The 25,014-nt window shown below is 36.5% G+C and overlaps 1 protein-coding gene across 1 annotated transcript in view; it reads left to right on the forward strand.

Moving 5' to 3' along the window:
* Window positions 1-1,374: 1,374 nt before the first annotated feature.
* The window catches only part of DNAJB6 (DnaJ heat shock protein family (Hsp40) member B6), a 60,197-nt gene continuing 36,557 nt past the window's right edge, over window positions 1,375-25,014 (forward strand). The window contains exons 1-4 of the mRNA XM_007952570.2: window positions 1,375-1,439; window positions 4,685-4,794; window positions 11,693-11,752; window positions 12,652-12,762. Coding sequence (XP_007950761.1) covers window positions 1,375-1,439; window positions 4,685-4,794; window positions 11,693-11,752; window positions 12,652-12,762 — 346 coding nt within the window. The remainder of the gene's footprint in view (window positions 1,440-4,684; window positions 4,795-11,692; window positions 11,753-12,651; window positions 12,763-25,014) is intronic.

Consider the following 25,014-nt stretch of genomic DNA (forward strand, 5'->3'; position numbering starts at 1 on the left):
ACTCTTTTTATAGTCATTACTCAATAAATGTGTTGCACAGGCAGAAATATACACACACATGTTCTCAGTCATGATATAAAATTTATTTCTTACCACAGATAGCTTCCCAAATCTGTAAAGTATAATTATAGTAAAACTCTGCATCTTTTTATACAAAATGGAATAATTCATATTTTTGGCCTCAGCCTCAACCATCATTCAGCCTCAGCAACATGGTATATTTACCTAAGAATGGGTATATGATCTCGTGTTATTTTCTAATCAAAATATTTCATTTGAAAATACCCAAAACCAGGATTTCTGGAAGGGCTTCTGAAAAGCTTAACTTCAGTTTTGACCAAGTGGGTTTATGGAAAAACTTGATTTATTAGATGACGTTATCGTACACTGTTGCATGCAGTAGACCTGTTTTTACAGTGTTTTGTCAGATGTAAAGAAGTAAATGGGTTAGACCTTACATCTTAATACTGCTGCCACCATTTGCCAACACTGAAAGCAACAGCATGTGTGTAGTTCCTGTTTGGTTTATGGGATCAGAGGCTACAGTCTGTAAGTGGTGAAAGCAGATTGCTTTTCATTGTATTATCCTGTGAAGTAAGAATCAACTTAACCTAGCGGAGTTGAAGCAGAATTTCTGTTGCTAGTTGTCCACTGAAGACGGCATTATCTGTAGTAATAATTTGTAATTAGTATTGACAACAGGAAAATACTGTTTTTGTTTAATAAATGGGTGGGGAATTTGAGCCAGAGGGTAAAATTACTCAATTAGTCCTATAGTCAGATTTCCATTTTCTCTCCCAGGAAGACAAAGGCAGGGGGTTGGTGGAGTGCCTGTGGGAAGGCTTTTGCTGTTTGGGTAGTGAGAGCTACAGAAATCTGAAGAGTGTCTTTTTGTTGTTCCCATGTTAAGTTTCTTGAGGGCAGGGACAGTATGTTCACTCTTGTTGCATAATACCTGGCACATGGAATACATTGGATGAGGTAACTGAAGATCCCTGAATACAGCCTGTGTCTAGGAAAACAAGATCCTCAAAATGAGCCTGTTAGTCAGTGATCAACTAGGCAGTGAGTCCCTCTGCCTTGGAGTCACCTGTTACTTTTACTGAGTTTAGGCTATTATTAGGCTATTTGGGGACTGTTTTTTCCTTCTGTATCTAGAAGAGGTTTAGAGCATGAGTCCTGGAACCTATTCTCAGACAAGGCCAAAAATTGTATGTGTCATGTAGGGTTAATATGTACTGAGGTGTGATGACTGCCTCCCCCCTCTTCCATTTCCTGCCTTGTTCCCATCCCCCACTGATACTGAATCTTGGCAATCTTGTCATTGACCAAAGATTTTTAATTACAGGACTTGTTCCAACAATCTGTTAAAACATGGTGGATTACTATGAAGTTCTAGGTGTGCAGAGACATGCCTCACCTGAGGATATTAAAAAGGCGTAAGTAATCTTTTTCTTGAGATAATAAAGCTTTACAATTTTACAGTGGTAATTGGATAGTGTAATTTTGTATATTGCCTACTAAATGACCTTTAATGTAACAGCCTTTTAATGCTGCATGTTTAATTTTAACTTTAACAGCATTCATAAATTAACACTTGGCATTCTCAAACGTAGACATAACCCTTTAATGGTTTACTCTGTTACTTTGCCTTTGGATTCTATTTACTTTGCTGGTGGATTCTATTTCTACTTGAAGAAGATTTAAAAAAAAAATTACCAATCATATGAAATAAGGCAAAAGAACCTTTGCATTGGATTTTGAAATGCAGTTAACTTGGTACTTGTAAGCACACTTTTCTGTAGTATGGGCCCAGAGTGTGACATCGTAACTTCCAAGTTGCTGGGCTGCATCCTAGACCATTTGAATCAATTCTGGTTCAGATTAGTCTGAGAACTACTTCATTGCCTATTTCATCTTAATCTTACCAGGGCTTCTCTGATGAGGAGGGGCAAATCCGGGGGGGGGGGCAGAATAATTTGTAAATTGTCTAGCTTTCAGGATGACTTGGATCTGTTTATTTAGATGTTAAGGATGAATGTAGAGTGAGTATAAGCAGTCCTCAGGTTATGAGCGTCTGACTTACATACAACTATAGTTAGAAACCAAATACTGTAAAGCCTGTAATATTAAAAATTTCAGGTACATAGAATGATTTGTCATAATAAACAAGCACTGCTTTGTGATGAGCAACAAAACATTATTATTACTGAATTATATTTAAAATGTTTTAGTCTATCTTTAATGGTTTTTATGCTTAGGTAGGTACGCTATATACTAAGGCAAGCATTTGACATTAGATATGAACTATACCTAACCGTTCCAACTTAACATACAAATTTGACTTAAAGACGTATTTAGGAATAGAACTAAATTGTAATCTGAGGACTGCCTGTATATGGTAAAAAGTTTATAACTTATATTTTACAGATTTTACCATAGCTAGAGAGACTAGTAAGTGTGAAGAATTTGAAATTAGGTTTTAGTATATGTTGGAGGAACCAACTTTTTTTTCCCCCTGAATTATAGTACATAGTGGAATTTATGTTTTTAGGCTTAATAACACAAAATGTTGATTTGTACATGGAAATAAAGTTTTTTTTTTTTTTTTTAAATCAAATGGTTCCTTGAAAAAAAAATGCTAATTTAGGATGATTTCTTTGTTGGATAGCCCTGTTTCTAACCTTAGCCAAGGAACTAATTAGGAATAGGTCATTCATGAGAGGTCAAGATAGTACAGTAAATAGATAAGTGCTTATGTCACTGGTGGAGTTTGGGGTTCTCTTACACAAAATTGCTTGTGTTGTATACTTTAAAACCAGTTGCTGCTATCATGTCAGTTCTGACTCATTGTCACACCATGTGTTTCAGTAGAATTGTGTTCCATAGGGTTTTCAGTGACTACTTTTTCAGAAGTAGATTGTCAGGCATTTCTTCCGAGTTGCCTTTGGGTGGAATCAAACTGCCAACCTTTGATTTAGCAGCTTCTTTAAACTGTTGGCACTCCCCCCACCCCCCACCGCCAGGGAGCTGATGCATACTTCAGGTCTACATTGTTCTTACTAACTTAAAACAGTTAATGACTGTTAACAGCATTGTAGGTTGTATGACAGAGAGACAGTTGCAAAATTTTACTGTTCTTAAGTAAATGAATGAGTAAATACGTGTGCAATAATACTTCTATTAAATGCTGTATAACATGCCTTCAGTTATGATAGTGATAATCAGAAAGTAGATTAGTTTTAGTTAGCTGTGAGAGCATATAGGTTATTCATGGTCTTCAGGATGGCTGTGAAGTATGAATTTAGAAGAAAACTTTAAAAGGGGCAAAGTTTTCTTATAAGCATACATACAGTTGCTTAAATAGTGATTTAGTCTTTTTAGAAATGAGCAAAATTATAGACATGTGGTTGTGTGTAATATTAGAATAGTTTTGTTAGTATGGTGACAAACAAAACTTTGAGGACGTCCTAAGGCTATAAGTCTCTTATTTCAGAGACACTGAATTTGAATCACAGATCATGTGCTTTCTCTCCATTTGAGTAGTAGTGTTTGTTCTCTCCTTGATGCTAAAGTACTGGCATCTAGTCAAAACTTTTAAGTCTTTAAAAGGCATTTGATATTTTTATACTTACTGTAATATATTTTATATTCCTTGGTTTTAAATTTTTTTAGTAGTCTACCACAAGGGGCATTTACAATTGAAACTTGTCTTAGAATCTCGTGTATGTCTTAATTTTCACGTGATGACACAAGATGATCGGTACTTGTGCAAATCAATTATTCTTTTTGTCTTTAGTCTTTTGTGTTTGTCATTTTTGTTGAGAATTCATGGCACTATTAGGGATTTGGTTTACTGCTACATGTATTGATGTGCTATGATATAAGAATAAAATACTGTTTTACCATAAAAGGATTCCAGCTTTAGTCAGATGTTAGTGTAACTTCTTTTAGAACCCAAAGTTTTGCTTTAAAATGTTGAAATCGAACCCATAACTTTACATTAATAACTTGCCAAGTGTTACAGAGATGGTCTGAGCACGGCCTTTCCCCTTTTTATGCCCCCCCCCCAAGTGTATATGGCTTCAGATTTGCTAATTAGTAGTAGAGGGCTTTTTGTATTTGCAAGGCATTTAATTGCTGTGTTATATTGAAATCTTATGACCTTAGTCACAGGAGATTAGCAGAAGTTAGTGTTTTAACACTTTTAGATGTTTAATGAGTCTTATTGAATCCGAAGCAGATGACTTTTTGACAGTACTATGGATGTTAGTTTACATTTGACAATAGAGTATTAAATAAAGGGGCTACATTAGGAAATACATTCCTGGAAATCAGGAAGTAAGATGAGGTTGATTATGATTGGATACTTACTGCTCAGTTATAAAGGCCATTTCTCCATATATTTTCTTAGCTTAATCACCACTGAGTTCATGTGGACATTTTTCTCCTCAAGCATCTTAACATTTTTTCTGTCTCTAGAGTGTTTGTTTGTTTTGCTGTGTCACGTTTGCAATCTGGAATTTAGAGTTTGTTTATTTTTGGGGAAAGGGAGATTTTACAATTAAAGCTAATATTAATATCACCTCCTTGCAGCTCTGAAACCATTTTTTATTGCTTAATTCTATTAGTTTCAGAAGCCCAGTTGATTTCAGAGTTTGAATGTCATCTCTACTCTTTTTAGATACCGTAAGTTGGCACTGAAGTGGCATCCTGATAAAAATCCTGAAAACAAGGAAGAAGCAGAGAGAAAATTCAAACAAGTAGCTGAGGCATATGAGGTATTATCAGATGGTAAGTAATGTTGAACTTTTTAAAGGCTCTCAATGGGTTGATGAGAAGGAAAAGTACTAGAATCATCCTCAAAACTAGCAGAGCATGTACCAAAACGATTTCCCTCACCAGTTGGATTTTGGGATCACAGATAATCAGAAAGCTTAATTGTTTGGTGTTTTTTTTTTTTTTTTTAATGAAAGATTTGAGTCTCATGTTTATGTCAGCTATTTGAAACCCTTAAGTATGAATGTTGTGGAGCAATTTGGTTTCCAGCAATTTCTCTCATGATGGGTATTTTAAAATAGTATTGGATATCCCAGGTTTTGAGGAATAAGACCACATGAAGCTTTCTGTCACTGTTCATGTCTGTGGTGGTCCCCTAACACTCCCCACTCATTACTATTACCCTACTTAATACCTTTCTAATGCAGTGATTTTTTTTTAAACTACTTGAAAGGGCTCTCTTGATCTCCACTGGTGTAGTACATACTTGGTTTTCAGTTTATATTTAGAAGTACTCATTGAATTGCATTTATGGCATTATTGCTAGGTAAATGATCATCCATAAACATTTATCCAAAGGAAATTAGTACAGCTACTAAGCATCAAGAACCTTAAATATTAAACTTATTTTCACAGGTTTTCTCTATTTTTCCATTTTCCCTAATAAAATAAGTGTGCGTGGATGTGATAATATAACCAAATTTATATCATATATCATAAAATGGGTCATTATTACTTTGTAACAAACTTCAATTATTGTCAGTCTGAAATTTTTATATATTGTCAGAGGTTATAAGAAGATGATGACTAGTGTGTTTTAACAAGATGTATTATTCTAAGACTACTGATAAGACCAAGGACGCAAGTAGTTAAGAGAGTTGATAAAGTAAGAAGGAGTTGGAAGATGAGGAAAGCCCTGAAAAACAAAAACAACAACAACAAAACCCTATGCTGCAGTGGTGACATGGTAGAAAGGTTTTTGGGAACATTAATCTCAACTCTACCTCCTTGCCTTCACTAAGTTCCTCCACTTCTTTGAGCTTCAGCCATGTGTACTTAACAACACAAGATAAAGTGAAGTCATGAGACATGTCTTATTAACCTTTAACCTAGACTTCTTTTGATACTCCTGACCTAACTCATACTTTGGAAAAATGAATAGGCTTTTAAAAAAATACTCCCTGGGAAGTAAGTATGACCTTTTAGTTTATTTTTAAAATTGTAATTTATTTATGGTGGCTGTTAAAAAGACAAGGAGGCCACATCTTCTCACCTCCTCTAACCGCACAAGAGGAAGATAGAATAACCATCAGTAGCCCAAGGCCTGTTCATACGAGGCCAGACATGCTGCCTCTCTCCAGCCCTTTCACCAGCTCTGACACCAACCATTCCTTCCGCAGCACTCACCACCTTTCTGCTGAGTTCGATAATTCACTGCAGGGGCCACACGGAACTCACAGATTATGGGGTTTATTAGGGAAGCACCAGGCTACAATTTAAGTTCAGGAAAAACGCTCAGTCCCTCTCAGCCCGCCGTCTCTCAGCCAACAGTCTATCTCAGTCTCTATCCCAGCGGTGCATGTCTCTCAGTGTCTGTTTCTCAGCAACCTGTGTCTCTCAGGAGCATGTTTCTCTCAGCAACATATCTTTCTCAGCCAGCAGTCAGAGAGATTTCTGCTTCTAGGAGGCCTCATTTTGAGACTGGTAGAGGGGCCAAACTAGCTGATCATAACATTAGAATTCTAAGTACCTGAGAGAGAGAGCGAACTTCCCAGCTTCCCAGAACATTGCTTTGTGCCACTCCCAACAGAAATACCCCAGGTGGATAACATTTACAATCAGGAGCTCCTTAGTTGCTCACAGCAAATTCCACCATGGAGAATCTTTGTAAAAAGAGTTATGGCTAGAAAAGCCATACCAGGCAATTTACTACACTGCGGTGGCCATATACATAGCCAAAAGTACATTCATTCATAATTTCTACATAAACAATCTCATTGGTTACATACTTCACATTTTGTTTCTACCTGTATTGTTTCCTCACCATTAATTTAGGCTCTCTGCCCCTTAAAGTTCTCATCTGTGCTTTTGGAGATTAACTTTTGTCAGTTTGTACTCATAGTAAACCAAAAAAAAACAAACCCATTGCCCTCAAGTAGATTCTGACTCATAGCAACCCCCATTGGGTTTCTGAGGCAGTAAATCTTTACTGAAGTAGATTGCCCAGTTTTAATTCCACGGAGTGGCTGGTGGGCTTAAACCACCAACCTTCTGGTTAGCAGTCAGATGCCTTAAGGCACTATGCTACCAGAGCTCCTTTATAATAGATAGTTCTTTATAAGAGTGCTATTCTTCAGATAAATGTTTCTTTACTAAATGGGCAAAATTGTTGTCTAATGATAGCTTCATTGGATAGTTTTGGCTCAGGGTTTAAAAATTATTTTCATGCATTAGATTTAGTGTTCCGCTAGTCTCTGGATCCAGTAAATCTGGTTTCCATATGAGTTTGAAGTCCTGTTCCATGGTTTTCCACTTTTTGATCAGTATCCATATATTGAGTCCTTGGTCAAAATGTTCAGTAATGGTAGCTGGGCATCATCCATTTTTCTCTGGTTTCATGATAACAGATGTAATAGTTTATGGAGGCAATTAAACCTGTCATCTATTTGTAGAGACCTTTTAATTAGATTACAAAAAACAAAACAAACCCGCTGCCATCAAGTTGATTCTGACTCATAGTGACCCTCATTGGGTTTCTGAGGCAGTAAATCTTTACAGAAGTAGATTGCTTAGTCTTGCTTCTGCAGAGTGCCTGATTGGGTTTGAACCACCAGCCTTCTGGTTAGCAGCCAGATACCTTAGTCACTGTGTTACCAGAGCTCTTTAATTAGATTATAGTAGGAGTTTAAACATATGTGCAGAAATAGATCTAGTTCTGTTTGAGTATCTCAACACCAGAAGATTCTACTTTAAACCCCTTCTCAGTTTAATTCTATATTACATAGTCATCAGTGACACAAAATGGGAAATAAAAGATTTCAACAAAAACACAACTTGGTAGGTCTGTAGAAGTCCATGCTGATTGCCTATGGGATGCACTTGTTTTGAATATCTTTCTAACACAGGGTCCTTCACCATTATGCACAGTCAAAAGTTCTCACAGAATCAGCCAGCAGCAAAGCTCTTTTCAAAGCTACTGATAAACTAGAGAACACCTTGAATGTGCCAACTTTGTAAACTTAAGTATTGATATAGCCTCTGTCACCTCTGTTCTTTTAACTTACAGAATAGAAACTATAACATCATGTGCAGGATGTGTTCATTACATGGAGGTTGTAAGAACAAAATGAACTGCCATGCACATAATACCTAGAAAAGTGTTTGGGACTCTATGCTGGAAGAACTTTTCTCATTTTAATAATCTTTTCTTAGAAAAGCCTTTCCTAGGGTTTAATAAAATAATTCTCTATATTAAGACATAAAGCTTTATGTATTTCTACATAAAGACAGTGCTTTACAGTAGCAGCAGTAGTAGTAGTAAAAATCACAATAAAGGCAAGGTACTATTTTTAAGCAAGTTAATTCAAATAGAGCACTGGGGATGAAGAGGATCAGAATGACTGTTGTAGACCCTGTAAAATTCTGCTGTTTATACATACTACATGAAATAGTTAAAGTGGAACATTACTCTGTTTATACTCTAATGCTATAATTTGGATTAAGTCCTTACATATGGAAAGTAGAATTGGAAGGACTAGCAGTTTTAAGTTGAAACTTATTATAATTTTATCATTTATTTGGGTGCACATACATCTTCCTCCTTCCAAAAAAGATAGGAGTACTTAAAGATTAGGTCGTGTTTCTTACATATGCCAAAAAGATACCTAGGAATATTTAAAGTTGGATGAGACACTCTGTTTACAAAGTAGAGGTATCCTCAGGAGTCTTTTCTTAATCAGTTATACAAAAGCTCTTTTTTTTTTTAATTTTATTTTATTGTGATTTGGGTGAAAGTTTACAGAGCAAATTTATTTTCCATATAGCAGTTCACATACACTTTGTCTCATGGCATTGACTGCAATCTCCCATAATGCAGCAGCTCTCCTCCTACTTCCTGCCCATAGTTACCTCTTCCCTGTGTCCTTCCCTCCCATGTACTCCTGTCCCTGAGCTGTCTTCCTGTGCATACATAGCCCTTCTATTCTCCTATGATTGATCTCTCCAAGGAGTGTATCTACCTAATGTAAATAAATGTTCGGCTCATATACCTGTCTTTTGCTTGTCTGGAAGCCACAGGAATGGGTTCATTTCCAGACCTGAAGGGCAGCTAGGGGCCACAGTCTTGGGTTCCATAGGGCTCTGTCAGACTATCAAACCTGGTCCTTCATGCAAAAGCTTTTTGATTGTTTTGATGTAGGGGTGCTGATAAATGTGGTGTGAAGTTACCATTCACTTGACAAAACTAATCTGTATCTACAAGTTTCTTTATGCCATGTGTTAAGTGCTTTGTATGCACTATTCCATTTAAAAATTGTCTGCAGTGCGATCCTTAGTCTTTTCATTTTATAGTTAAGGAAATTGGCTCAGAGTAATTTGCTCAAGTTATATAATAAATGATAGAGCTGTGTGAATCAATCAACATGACTCTTGAATTATGTAATGTTTTTAATGCTTTTTCTAAGCTAAGCTGCAGTTGGAAAATCCTCACTGATTAGTATTGGTGGAAACTAATTATTATGCTGCCTTTCCTCTTAGTATATACCATTTATTAATGTGCTCACAATTATATGAAACAATAAAGCACATTAAAACAAATGCATATTTTGTTTTGAATGTTAGGAAATGAATATCCAGCACAAATTAAGACTTAAAAACTTACAGAAAAGTTTTTGGCACTAGTAGGTTTAGAGCTTGAATGTTACTGAAAGTCAGAGCTGTTCACCTACTTTCCTGAATCAGGTTAAAGAGTTAGCTGTAAGCTGAATATAATCAGTTTCATGTTGAAGAAGAGAATTTTGTATGGATTTTGGGAGAACAGTGTGATACTTTGTAAGAAAACTGAAAAACTACTGATAAGACCTTGGCATGACTCAATGCTGGATGACATAATGTGAGTAAAGACAGAGGTATTTAAAAGATTAGAGACAGTGCACTGATTAGAGAGTGGACAGGAGTGAGTTCCAGGTGTATCTGCATGTAGGCAGTTAACAGGCCAATTACTTACAAAATGTTTTGTTTATGGAACAAACCTCATAACCTGGATAATATCCAGCTTCAACAGTTATTAACATGTGAACAACCTAGCTTTATATATTAACCCTTTTCCTATTATTTTAAAGGGAATACTAGACATCTAAGATTACACAAACATCTAATGTTACACAGACATTATTAAATTTAAACACATTAAGACTGACATTTGAAATCTCTTAGAAATAGGGTTTTGAAGTCATAAGCAGTTGAGCTGCTAATAGCGCAAAATTTTAAAGAGTATCTTGGTTCAGATTTTCAAGCTGAACTGACATTGTAGACCATACCATCCTGAGTGGTCTTTATATTTTGTATAGTGATGCAAAAAAAAAAACCCAAAAAACCCCACTGCTATTGAGTTGATCCTGACTCTTAGCAACACCCATTAGATTTCTGAGTCGATAAATCTTTATGGAAGTAGGTTGCCCAGTCTTGGCTTCCATAGTGGGTTTGAACTACCAACCTTCTGGTTAGCAGATGACTTAGTGACTGTGCTACCAGATCTCCTTGCATAGTGATACAGTATTCCCAAATTTATGGGTTTCATGTACCAGGAATGCTAGAAAAATTGAGAATGAAGATGAACCTTTTTTGGCAGAAAGAGAACTTTTAAAGTACCAGAAAAGCTCTTACGTTTTTTTTTGCTTTTGAAGGAGGGGGTCTGTTTTTTAGGTACCCGTAGTCACCTATTGCCCAAGCTGCGCTGTTATTCTTTTCAAAGGTAGTTAATGTTTATTAAGTCTCTGGTTACCAGAAAGTAGTTTAAATGTCTTGTTCCTTTATTGCTTGTTTATTTTTAAATGCAGTTTTTGTAGAATATGAGGGGTAATGTTGGGACACACTGGTATAATATCAGAAAGACTCACATCTAAACAGGGTTACATTTTAGTATTCTTTAAAGTTCTATAATATATATCGTAAACCCATCAGTGGACAATTAATCAAGCCTTGCATATGCCTGGTGGCTTACTCAGGGTGAGTAAATCTAGAGGAGTAAGAATTGGCTCCTTTTCTGGCCTTTCTACGTTCATCTAGGCCTTGTGTTTTTGGCTGTGAATCTTATCCTCTGAATTGGACTTTGTAGCAAGAAAGTACATTTCCAAGGTTGTAATAATTTTTAACTTAGTAATGTGATTTAATGGGCTCTGTGAGGAGGTACATTGAAATAATAATTGATCTAGTGAAATAAATAGTTTAATATTTGTAATAACTTTCCAAAGATTGTTGTTGTTGTTGTTATGTGCCGTCGAGTCAAACCCGACTCATAGCGACCCCTCCTTGGGTTTCCGAGGCAGTATCACTACGGAAGTAGGATTGCCCAACCTTCCTTCCGAGGAGTGGCTGGTGGGTTTGAACCGCCAGCCGTCTGGTTAGCAGGCAAGTGTCTTAGCCACTATGCTACCAGAGCTCCCTTCCAAAGATTAGTAATACAAAACTTTTCTCACAGTTTTTAAGTAGAGAGGAACATAAAATTCTTTTTTCTTTTAATGACTGATTCACATTTTAAAATTTTTAAAAAATTGTTTGAAAAAAATTTAAAAAATGCATTGGTACTTACTTACAACTGTAAATTGATTTACAACTTGGGAAATAGAGTTTTTCTATCGAATTTTGAGGGAGAAAAACTTTATTTAGTTTATTGACTTTTTGTTTTTAATTACAGCTAAAAAACGGGACATCTATGACAAATATGGCAAAGAAGGATTAAATGGTGGAGGTGGAGGTATGTAGATGTTACTAAAATACAGGTTTTTTTTTTTTTTTGCATTGATGTTATTGATGACAGGAAATGATCTAGAGATAAAAAGTCTTCACAGATCAGTTAAATTGGTCCTGAATTACAAATTAGTGAGTTCTCTTAGAGTTGTATGTTGTGACAATAAATACAGATGCAGTGTAGATAAAGTGGTCTGAGTGGGGTTCTGAATGGCAGGGAGGGAGGAAGAAATTGATAGCATTTTAAAAGCTATTGTTAGACTAGTAACTATATACTAATATGCTTTCTATAGATAGGAAACAATTTTTAACCTTACTTTAATACTTAATATATTATATTTTCACTGTATACACCTAGATCAGTACCTGATGTTGTTTCAGAATATTTCTTACAATTTAAAAAACAGATTCCTGGGTCCTAACTCTGTTACAAAACTAAAATAATTACCTGTGGGGAGGGCCTGGGCATGCATATTTTTGAATGAATAACTTTCTTGATCTGATGCCCAGCCAGCCAGCCCAAGGTGCAACCTTTGCTACACCAATAGAGGAGAGTTGTATGAGTGAATATTTACATGCTTACTTTTATAAACCCTTATAACATACCTATTTTATTGTGTGTTATATCAAATGGTGACAGGTTTTAAAATGATGGAAAAGTAATTACTGAAAGGATTGCTACTTTGAAATTCAGGAACTTTGAAATCCAAGCATACTTTTATTAACCCCAGGCATAGATTGTTCTGTTAATCAAGGCAGAGCTCATATTTTGAGATTTAGAGAGCCTCAGATTTATGAAATACTTTCCTCTCTTTAGGCCATGCTTTATTTAACATTCTCTAAGCAAATAATTGTTTTGCAAAACAGTGGAATTTACAAACTAAAAATTATGCTATGTCTGTATAGGTGGAAGTCATTTTGATGGTCCATTTGAGTTTGGCTTCACATTCCGTAACCCAGAAGATGTGTTCAGGGAATTTTTTGGTGGAAGGGACCCATTTTCATTTGACTTCTTTGGTAAGTTCATTGTTTATGTAATGGTGTGCTTGTTGTGAATAAAGTACATAATGACTGATGATACTTTTATTGAATTACCATTATATCTTGTCATTAAACTTTCTGTGTAGGAGTTGTAAACTCATTTCTCACCTTCTGTTTTGAAGATTTTTCTGAATTTGCAGTTTGCACATTTACAATAATAAAAGTTTTAATGAATTATTTCTTGTCATTATGTATGGCCTTAATTAAACTTTTGCAGTTTCAAATTAAAAACTGGTGAGGAATTGAATGCTGGATGACTGTTGAAAACCATTTGTGTGTGAATTTGATATGTAACGTTCTTACTAAAATATTAAGCATCATAGATGTCTTCCTCAGGAAACATTTACAAACCTACTTTTCTTTTTGTAATTATGATGTACTGTAACTATTGAGTTTACAATATGTAAAGAAAAGGCAACTTGAGAGCAAAGCAGTGGAAATACTCTTTGATACAAGGATAATCCAAAACAAGTTCACTGTCATCAAGTCGATTCCAACTCATAGTGACCCCTGTTGGGTTTCCAAGGCAGTAAATCATTACAGAAGTAGATTGCCCCATGTGTCTTCTGCAGAGTTACTGGTGTGTTTGAACCACTGACACCTTCTGGTTAGCAGCCAAATGCCTTATCTGTTGCACTACCAGAACTTTTGATGTGAGGATAGTTTTTTTTTTTTAATTTTTAAATTTATTTAAATTTCTATTGTAATTTGGCAGAAAGTTTATAGAGCAAATTCATTTTCCATACAGCGCTTCATACATATTTTGTTTCATGACATTGACTGCAATTTCCCACATTCTTGCCAGCTTTCTTCCCACTTCTTCTCTGTAGTTAACTCTTGCCTGTGTCCTTCTCTCCCATGTATTCCCACCCCCTGAGCTGTCTCCCTGTGCAAACACTGCCCTTCTGTTCTCCCATGATCGATTGCTTTGAGGAGTGTATCTACCTGATGTAAATGTTCACCTCATATGCCTGGATATGAGGATGGTTTTGTTACATGAGATTGTGTTGTGTTAGCTGCCGCTTTCACTGGTAGGGAAATGGATTTTATTATCAATTAGATCTCTTATTTTTAATGCCTGATACTACATTGTGATATGTCTCAGATAGAGTGTCAGGAACTCTTGTTAGCTGTTCTTAGAGTTTCTGCTTTTGTTTTTGACTACTGGAACTATTAGTGTGTTTAATGCACTGAATGACTCTTGAAAGGTCAGGGTTAAAATCTCTACTCCTGTAGCCATTTTTGTCTTGGCTCACTGAGGGGAAAACACAGAATGTGTTTTCCTCCTTCATTTCCTGGAGCCTAGCTGAAGAGGCTGAACACCAGCTGCAGCTCCTCAGGAGGGAAAAAAGAAGAGCAATTCTGTCTACAAAGAATACAGGGCAAACAAGTGGAATCTCCCCCTCCTGCCAATAGGCATGAAGAGGAATTAAGTCACCATCATATCTGGTAGGTAGTAGGCTTTTTAAATGGTGCAGTCCTTTAGTTTATCTGAAAATGGAGATAGAAGAAAATTTTTCTTAGACTTTGTTATAACATAATGTGGTGCTTTAAAACAGTATCTCATTGAAATAGGGAAGACTGCTAGTGTATATTACCTTTTTCATCAACAAATGTGATAGTTAAAGCTAAGCAAGGACCATTCAAATTAGGTGTGTGGGGAAAGGGACTGGATGTAGTCTTACCTGAGGACTCTGTTGCTTTAATTCCAGCTACCATTAACATAGAAATATGTATTGAGAAGGGATTCTATAAATATTAATGTGATATGTGTAAGGTCTTGGCAAGGAGAAGAGGATGCGCAAAAGTGGAGTTAAAGAGAAGTTTTTATTCTGCGCTTCTGGGCGAGGTTCACGGGTCCCTGAGCCCGGCTGGGGAGGGTAAGGTAGGGTTTATAGTCTTGCAGAGGACCTAAGTGGGGACACCGAGAGAAAGGTGGGGTCCAGTTAACTGCTAGCACGGATCAGCACTTCATTAGAATGAGGGGTTTTCAAAGAGGAGGTTCATTAGCATACGGGACTTTCCAGTCTGGCAGATTCTACTTACATCAGCCATCCTTCAGTTTTGTGTTTTATGCCTCAGGCCTAACAATATGACATACCACCATACTTGTATCCTTTCTTAAGTGGCCCTCATATGGCTAAATAATCTTACTTGAAGCAAAATACAAAGAATTTACTGATCTTTCCTGTCTAAAAAATTACCTTTGTGTCTTAAACCTTCAGTTAATTCCAGTTTTGTTGGTGCTGGGGTTGGGGAGGGAAAGCAGTGATGGTATTGAGATTGTGTTTGGATAGCATGAATCATGGTAGCCAAAGGAGGAATAAGGCTTCAGTTCTAGTGTTATCTTGGAAATGAGTTGGGGCAGCAAACAGGGAATGAAGCAATCTGACTTGTCATGATTCCTTTTATCCCTGAGGCTCAGGCCAGGCATTTTGAATATGTTCTACATGATTTTGAAAAAAGAGAATAAAAGGGAATAGTCACTCCACAGCTCATCTAATCATAACTTTCATTTTTGTTGGGGAAAATGTCTGGCAGGCAAGTTTCCCCATCAAGAATGTTTTTCCTTGAGCAATTCTTTCTAAAGACAGTATAAATCAATTACTGTTGTTGATTCAACTTATGGTGGCCTAATGTGTCAGAGTGGAAGTATGTTTTAAAGAGTTTTTCAGTGACTTTTTTCTGAAGTAAATCACAGACCTTCTGGATATCTCTGGGTAGGCTCAAACCTGCAGTCTTTCAGCTAGCAGCCAAGTGCGTTGTTTGCATCATCCTGTTAGAGGGTTTTTTGTTTTGTTTGTAGAGGTTATGTGGTTGTTTTTGTTGTTGTTGTTATGTGCCATCGAGTCAGACCCGACTCATAGCGACCATTCCTTGAGTTTCTGAGGCAGTATCACTACGGAAGTAGATTGCCCCATCTTCCTTTGAGGAGTGACTAGTGGGTTTGAACCGCCAGCCTTCTGATTAGCAGTCAAGTGCCTTAGGCATTAGCTACCAGAGCTCATTGTAGAGGTTATAATTAGATGTAAATGAATTCAGTAAGATTTTACCCACTAGCAGTTGCTTTAACCTACTGTACCATACTTTGATGTTTTTTTAAGTTGTGAAATTTATGTATATGAAGGAATCTTTATGTACTGTGTATTTCACTTAGGAGGATATTATAGATTGCAGACATAATATGTTTTGGTGGAAAGTTCTTTCATAACTGCAGAATCTGATACAAACAATTCTAGACTATTAGGCACTTAGCTTTAGATGCTCAAATTTCAAGTGTTTTAAAACACACCTTTTCCATATTTTGACTTTCATTAGTTTAGCAATGATTCTTCTTTAATCCATTCTTGTAGGTGTTCTAAGTGACTTCCATTTTCAGGCAGTAAGGATTTACACACAGGAAAAGAAGCTGCTCCATGGCTACTACATGTATGAAGTAACTGTACAATCGGCTGGTGGTATGTTTAGTAGCAATTTCAGTCAATCTTGAGCTGGGGGATTTGTACCTATTCAGTGAATCAGCACCCATATGTCATAGTTAGTCAACCTATTTATAATGTCCATTTATTGTAGCAGATATTTTTTGGTCTTAATTTTTCTCAGTGTCAACTGTTGCACCTGCATGATCTGGTTTCCCAAGTTCAAAACTTGTACAATATTTCAGAGCTCTGCTTTTCATTTATCAAAATTTATATAGAATCTTGGGGCCTTATTTAGGATCCCCAAATGAAATGGGAAGAAATCTCTAAGAAAACTAATGGGGAAAGGAATTTAGATGTGAAAGGCATTGCACAAACTGTAAGCAGTTCCATGAGTACTAAGCTGTGCAGGATGTTTAAGTTGTGGCAGAGAGATCTTGGATTTGGAGTTGGTTCTGATGTTGAACCCATCCTTGATAGTAGAAATTCCTAGGAGATACAGTACAAGTTGATTGTGAAACAAGCACTCAGTACTGACTCCAAAATATATGTGAATGATCAAAAAACTTTGGAGGCTCGCTAACGTTTAAATTTTTCCCAGACTATGGAGTACATAAAAATGAGTGCTTGTGGAATGTTAATTGGAAAAATTAGTTAATAGGGAATGTACTAATCTGAATCAGGATCATCTCTTCCTTTGTTTTTCAGGCATCATTACTCAGTAAAACTGATATTCTAACATTGAAGAATACCTAATATTTTAGTACCTTTTGATTGCATTAGAGTCATAAGCAGTAATTTTAGTTTGGAAAAATAATATGGGCATAACTTAAATTTTTTTTCCCCATAGTGTTCCATTTTTATGTATTTGTTTTGTCACTTTGGGAAAAAACAAAACCTCATAACAGTGTCAACAGAGCCTTTTTTTTTTTTTAAATATATTTTTCCTTTGTAAAGGCTATAACCTTATAAGCTTTATTGAATATAAAAGTTTAATATTATGGTTTTCAGACCAAAGAAAAGTGTGTTTTTGAAGGGAAGTATAATTTAATTGAGGGTGATTATAGTTTAAATTTTTCTGAGCCATGATTTAAATTTTGACATACTCTCCCAGGGTTCGAGGAACTGACAAGTGAGGAGTTGGAACCTAGTGAAGAATTAGATCAGCCCGGTTTTGAGGAGACAGTAGAAGACATTCCAAGTGAAGATAACAGTGAGGTTTTGGATGTGATTTCCAGTGAGGAACTTGATATCTTTAGTGACGATGAACCAAGTGAAGTCAATAGCCAAGGACAAGGTGAAGTTCTTAGTGAGGAATTGGAAGTTGTATCCAGTGAGGATGGAGCAAGTTACGGTGATTTGGAAGAATTGAGTGAAGAATACGAAGAACTGCTTAGTGAGGAAGAATGCAGCACGGCGGAGGTTGAGACACTACTCGCTTAATAAATTTTAAAAGAAACTACCCTGGTTTTCTGATTTATAAAAAGATTAACTTATATAAAAGTGTATCTAGAAATAATAATAAAAATTTTTTTTCTTATACTAGTGCATTCAGTGATACTGTGCTTGGTCAGATAATCCAGATAATCCTATCTATAATAGAGATAATGGAAGAAACCAGCAAGGGGCAGGGGATCCCAGGAAACATTAAAACAAACATCTTATAGTTGCTTTTCACTTGGAAGCAAGCACTTACAAATGTCCTGAAAACAGTTTAGTTTTTTAGACTTCTCTAACAAAGTTACTTAGGCTTTTGATTTATTGCCTTCTCCTTCCTCTAAATCCATACTTGTCTCTTACCTATCTAACAATTTTCCCTCCCCTCCTCAGTAACAAAAAAGAAAATTTCCTTCTATAAACCTTTCCTTCACAGACACTTTTTACAATAGTGAAGTTTTACAATATTTGTCCTCTGTGATTGACTTATTTCACTCAGCATAATGCCTTCCAAGTTCATTAAAATGTGGGATGTTTGACAGATTCTACAGCATTCTGTAGTGTTCATAGTATTCCATTGTGTGTATGTAGCATAATTTGGTTATCCATTTCTCCGTTGAGGGGAATTAGGTTCTTTACATCTCCTTGTTATTTATTGTTCATAGTGCTGAGATGAACATAGTTGTGTATGTGTTCTGGTTTGTATTTCTTAAGGTTTTATACCTAGTAATGGGATTGTTGGATCAAATGATATTTCTAGTTCCAACTTTTTAAGGAATTGCCATACCAATTTCCACAGTAGTGTCATTTTACAGTCCCATAGCCATGTATGAGAGTCCTAATCTTTCCACATCCTCGCCAGCATCTGTTATTTTTGTCTTGTTGAATTTTGCTATTAGTGCTGGGTTAGTTGCTAACTCCTTATTTTTTTGATTGGCATTTCGCTAATAGCTAATGATTGCGAACATTTCTTCATGTGTTTGTTGGCTGCCTGAGTATCTTCTTTGGTGAGTATCTGTTCGTGTCTTTTGTCCATTTTTTAATTGGATTGTGTATCCTTTTAATGTTGGGGTGGTAGAATTTTCTATAAATTTTAGAGATGTTCCTGGTCAGATGTGTCATTGCTGAATATATTGTCCTCGTCTGTAGGTTCACTTTTCACTCTTTTGGAGAAGTCTTTTGATGGACGTAAGTATTTGACTCTTACAAGGTCCCAGTCATCTAGTTTATCTTCTGCTGTTTGTGCATATTTTCTTTTTTAATTGTGATTTGGGTGAAGATTTACAGAGCAAATTTACTTTCCATATAGCAGTTCACATACACTTTGTCTCATGACATTGACTACTGTTTAATCCAATGCAGTGGTTCCACCAGGCTCTGTCGGACCAGCAAAGTTTTCCCCACTTTTTTTTTTTTTCCTCCAAATGATTTTGAGTTTTGTTCCACATTGTTCTCCCTCTCCATCAAGGATCGTCTACATAGATCCCCTTTCACGTGGCTGACAGTGATAGCAGGGCACCAGCTAGTTCTTCAGGTCTCATAGTCATATAGGCTGTAGATTGGATGGTGTACCAGTCGCTAGGACTAATTGTTTTCATGAATTTTGGTTTTCTTCATTCTTCTTTGCTCTGGACGAGGAGAGACCCATCGTTGCATCTAGGTGGCAGCTTGCTAGCTTTTAAGATCCCAGTCACTTCTTGCCAAAGTAGGAGGTGGACCAATGTTTTGTATAGTATGTTTTGCCAATTGAGCTTGATATCCCCTGTGACTATGGTCCCAAGCCCGCAGGTTCAACTACTCAGTCGCTCTGGGTAGCTGGCTGTGACCAAGCCGTGACCACATCCTTGCCTCTTGTCAGCTCTACTGTACACCTGAGAATTCTCATCATTCACATAAACTTACAGGACCATTGTCTGCCAACCCTACATATGTTCTTGAATACACTCTCCATTTCATAGACATACCTGATTGTTTAGCCTGTCCACCCATCTGTCCACACATATACCCATGTTAGCCTTCACTGACAATGCAGTACTGTATGTATAAAAGGGTTTATGTTTGTTGTCTGTACCTCCCATGTACCTCTCTATGTCTTTCTCATCCTCCATGCTGCCATATTGGTCACTCACATTTGGTACATTGCCCTTCTCTTCACCCAAATCAATACTTATCTCTATCTAAGTGTTCTCTCCCCTCCCCCCCCCCACCCCTGGTAACCAACAAAGAAAAGAACAAAGATGTTTTTAAAACTTTGTGCCCTGTCCTACATTCATGTATTATTTAATTTTTATTGTGATTTTGGTGAAAGTTTACAGAGTAAATTGATTTTCCATACAGCATTTCATAAACATTTTGTCTCATGACATTGAGTGTAATTCCCCACAGTATAACAGCTCTTTTCCCATTTCCTCCCCATACTTACCTCTTCCCTGTGTCCTTCCCTTCCATGCACTGCCACCCTCCAAGCTGTCTCCCTATGCAGACACTATCCTTCTGTTTTCCCACGATTGATTGCTCCAAGAAGCGTGTGTACCTGATGTAAGTGTTCACCCCATATGCCTATCTTTTATGTGGAAGCCACAGGAGTGAGTTCAATTCCACACCTGAAGGGTAACTAGTGATTTGTTCCACATTGTTCTCCACTCAGTCCAGAATCCTCTGCACAGATCTCCCTCCGAATGTTTGACTTTGGTAGCTGGGCACCATCTAGTTCTTCTGGTCTCATGATCATATAGGCTGAGGATCGCATGGTCTACCAGTCCCTTGGACTAATTGTTTCCATGCATCTTTGGTTTTCTTCATTCTTCTTTGTTCTGGAAGGAGATACCCATTGTTGGATCCAGATAACTGCTTTCAAGCTTTTAAGATCCCAATTGCTACTCACCAAAGTAGGATGTAGAACGATGATTTTGTGTAGTATGTTAGGCCATTTGAGCTTGGTATCCCCTGCAACCACAGTCCCAAGCCCACAGGTCCAACTGTTCTCTCCATTTGGGTAGCTGACTGTGGCCCAGAAGCTTCTACAACCTTGCCCCTTGTCTACTCTACTATGTACCCGGACATTCTTACAGCACATACAAATATGTTTGTAGAAACATTGTATGCTAACCCTATACACATTGATAGATGTATTTACAGTATATACAAATATATAGGTAGAAATAGCCTCTGTCAAATCTATATATATTTGTGGTTGTAATCCCATGTGCTTTCCCATCCCTGTTCAGTTTGAGTGTCTGTGTACCCACTCCTAAATTATTGTTAACTACTATTACTGCAGGATTGTGTATGTAATAGTATTCACCTTTATTGTCTTTAACTCTTGTGTTGCTTCCTATCTTAAGGATTTTTTTTTTATACCCTTTAGTTCAATACATTTTATTGCTGTAAAGTTTAACTGTTAACTGTTTGTCAATTTGGTCTTGCCAATATAATAGACCCCTTGAAGGATTTGGTCCGGAATTTCTGAGTACTGCAAGATCTTATAAAGTTAAAAGAAATGTTTGATATAGGATACCTGTAATACTTCAGGGAGCTTTGGTGGTGTAGTGGCTAAGGCATTTGACTGCTAACCAGAAGACTGGTGGTTCAAACCCACCAGCCACTCCTCAGAAGGGAGGTTGGGCAATCTACTTCCATAGTGGTACGGCCTCGGAAGCCCGTGGAGCGGTCATTTTGAGTTGGATGCGACTTGACGGCAGTGAATTTGAGTTACAATGCTTGAAATGAGAGTTAGGTCGTGTTTCAAAAATGAACCAATTTCTGACTTGTATCTGAGGATGTTGTATCTAGAAATAATTTTAAATGATCAGTAATAATTTTTCTTTTACATACATAGCATGTTTGTAAATAAAGTGAAAGGAGGAGGGGAAATTCACACTTTTATCAGCAATTTAAAACCTACTATTAACACATTTTTAGCAGGTTATAGTTGTGATATGTTATGCCTGTTTTTAAGCTTAAAGGTTTTTTTTTTTTTTTTTTTTAAATAGTGTGACTTGAGTGAAAGTTTACAGAGCAAATTTGTTTTCCATACAGCAGTTGGTATGCATTTTGTTTCATGACGTTGACCGCAGTTCCCCGTAGTGTAACAACTCTCTTTCTACGTGTAGTTAGCTCTTCCCTATGTTATTCTTTCCTATGCTTTCCTGCCCCCCCGCCCCAGCTGTCTCCCTATCCAAACACTGCCCTTCTATTCTCCCACAATTGATAGCTCTAAAGAGTATACCTACCTGATATAAATGTTCACCTAATAGGCCTATCTGTTGTTTGGCTGGGAAGCCACAGGAATGAGTTCAGTTCCAAACCTGAAGGGTAGCTAGAGGCCATAGTCACGGTGCCTCACCAGGCTCTATAAGACGGGTAAACTTGTTCTTTTTTTTTTTTTTTTTCTTTAAGTGATTTTTGAGTTTTATTCAGCGTTTTTCTCCCACTATATTCATGACCTCTTGCACTGATTCCTTTCCAACTAGTTGACAGTGGTAGCCAGGCACCATCTAGTTCTTCTTGTCTCATGGGTCCTATATAGACTGAGGATCGCAAGGTCTGCTGGTCCTTTGGATTGATTGTTTCCATGTACCTTTTGGTGTTCCTCATTCTTTGCTCCAGACCAGGAGAGATCCATTGTTGCATGTCGATGCCACTTGCAAGCTTTTAAGACCCTAGTCACTACTTAGCAAAGTAGGATGTAAAGCAGTGTTTTTCTGTAGTATGTTATGTTAATTGATTAAGCTTAAACTTTTTAATGAACATTTTTAAAAAATGTCATTTAATATGCTCTGTATTTACTGATTAACTGGCCTTCTGTTGGACAATTAAATTTATTTTTCAATTTTCACTATAAATAATGCTTTGAACTCTTAATGTTGTAAGTTATTTTCATATTTGGGATAAATTGAATTTCCTTGAAGTAGAATTGCTGGGTTAAGGATGGGAGTTTTTATTTATTTATTTTTAAATTGTTTTTATTTTTGTGGTTGAAGGTTTTTAAAATTCTTGATACATACTGCAAAATTGCTTTCTAAAAGGGCAAAAATCAATTAACTGCATGTGATACAAAGTTTTATATAAAACTTGTCTAACTCACAGTGGCAACTTTTAAATGTGTCACATCATAAGTATGATAATTTTCTTTTTTAACAAATGTGTCATTTTTCTAATGAGTATGTTTCTTAGCAAGGGTCTCTGGTGGCACAATGCCTAAGGCATTTGACCGCTAACCAGAAGGTTGGTGGTTCAAACGTACCAGCCACTCTGCGGAAGGTAGACTGGGCAGTCTACTTCCGCAAAGATTTACTGCTTTGGAAATCCATTGGGGTCGCTATGAGTTGTGATTGACTCCATGGCTGCGGGTATGTTTCTTAGCGTCAGTTATGCCTGTTATAAATACAATTTTGGCTTTTCAGGATAACTTTTGTGATATTTAATATTGGAGAGCATGTGAGTTAAATTTCAGTAAGTACCTGAATTTTCCAAAGTTCATATTTAGGCTACAAAGTGTCAATGGAGAAATAAGCAAGATAAAAGAGGATTGTTTCAGTAGAAGGAAATTTAACTGAAAAGCCACTGGACTTACTCTCCCAACATACTTTTAACCTAGCTGTTGAACTAGTACTTTATCTTGAAGTTGTTTCTGTAAGTATAGAAGTCTTTGTCTTTACTTAGTTTAGAGTATAACAGTTATATGAAAATCATTTGTTGAGTAGTGGTATCACATACTACTAGGTTAAGATATTTGTGAACAAATTTTAAGGATTTAGTTGCCCTGTGAACCAAAAGAAACTAACTAGATGCTATGTCTTAATAGCAGTGGTAAAAAGAGGTTGCAGAAGTATACAAACACTAAGTAAGATTCAATATAAATAAAGTTTTAGAATTTGCAGTTTCGTGGATTCATCTTTTGGTTGGTAGGTAGTAAATGTATAAGGCTCGGCATAAAGATGTTAAAATACCAAATTCCTTTTAATCATTACTTGTTAGGGGAGAATGAGATTTATTTCATGGTAAGTTGTAACTATTCGTAATGTTTACATTTCTTAACCTGATGGTAGATAAGAATTAATTATCGTCTACTACCATTTTGTGGGTCCGATATAAAGAGAACTTTTAAACCACTGTCAATTGATGTGTGGCACTGTTTGCAGGCCATGGTGTAATACGTTTAAAAGTTACTTAAATGGAATGCTTGGATTTTTTTGAATTTGAGGAAATCTTCATAAAAGGTTATGATTTAACTTAATTTTCCTGTTCTTATTTTAAAACATTGTTATAATGGGCCAGTAAGACCTATTTACAAAGTAGCTTATAAAGGGTAGTGTTGACTGTGGAGTGTGGGACTAAATAGGTATAAAATTTTGGGGTTAACTTCTTGTTAACAGTAAGTTTTCCTGTAACTCTGTAACAAACAAAATGCTCCATGCTCTGAATGTAGTAATAGCAGGTTTAGGCCTCTGCAATTAGGTTTTCATATGTTATTGATTCATATCCCTTCTTCCTTTCTGTACTGTTTTCTATCTCTTTTCAAGCTGGATAATAACCAAGTTTTCCTGATGTTTCCTTTTTCAGGCTTTATTTTCCTTGATGGTAGCATAGCGTTAAAAAACAAAAACCAAACAATTAAAAACCACTGCCATAGAGTTAATTCTCACTCAGAATGATCTTTTTTTGGGACAAGATAGAACTGCCCTGTCCTATAGGGTTTCTTAGGCTGTAAATCTTTAAGGAAGCAGACTGCCTTAGCTTCCGCCTGCAGAGAAATTGGTGGGTTCGAACCGCCAAGCTTCTTGTTACTAGCTGAATGCTTTAACCAGTACACCACCAGAGCTCCCTATGGTATAGCTAAATATCCAATTTCTGTTCAAAAGAGCTCTCTTTAAAAGGCCACATTCTTGATACTTCTTTTTTGACTCTGGGCTTTCCTTAAACTTGCATCTTACTTTGCTCTTAATTCATCATCATTCTAGATACAGATGGATAACGAATGCTTTTAAAACCACTTAATGGTTTTAACTTTTGTTTTTGTAGATCATTTCTAGAAGACTACCTCCTTGCTTGCCCCTGACTTGAGTCTTCTGCTTTGTTCTTGATAACCTTTCCAGTCACTGACAGAAGTGCTTAAGCACTTCAGGTACTAACTACCTCGTATGTCACTTGTATTTATAAACTTAAGTCATTTCATGAATCTCAATTTGTGCTTGGGTTTCAGTACTCACTGTATGTTAACCTCTTGTATTTATTCCATCATTTTCTTGATTTTTCAAATGTTATTCACTCCCTGCTCTAGATACTCTTTTGCTCTGTGCCTTACTAATTCTGGTTTTTTTGGTGTCACAGGTTGTTTTCCCTTTGCTCTGCATTAATTTATATTTTACTC

The sequence above is a fragment of the Orycteropus afer genome, unplaced genomic scaffold (assembly GCF_000298275.1).
Source record: "Orycteropus afer afer isolate SDZICR_OR568_19922 unplaced genomic scaffold, OryAfe1.0 scaffold00347, whole genome shotgun sequence".
NCBI lineage: Eukaryota > Metazoa > Chordata > Mammalia > Tubulidentata > Orycteropodidae > Orycteropus > Orycteropus afer.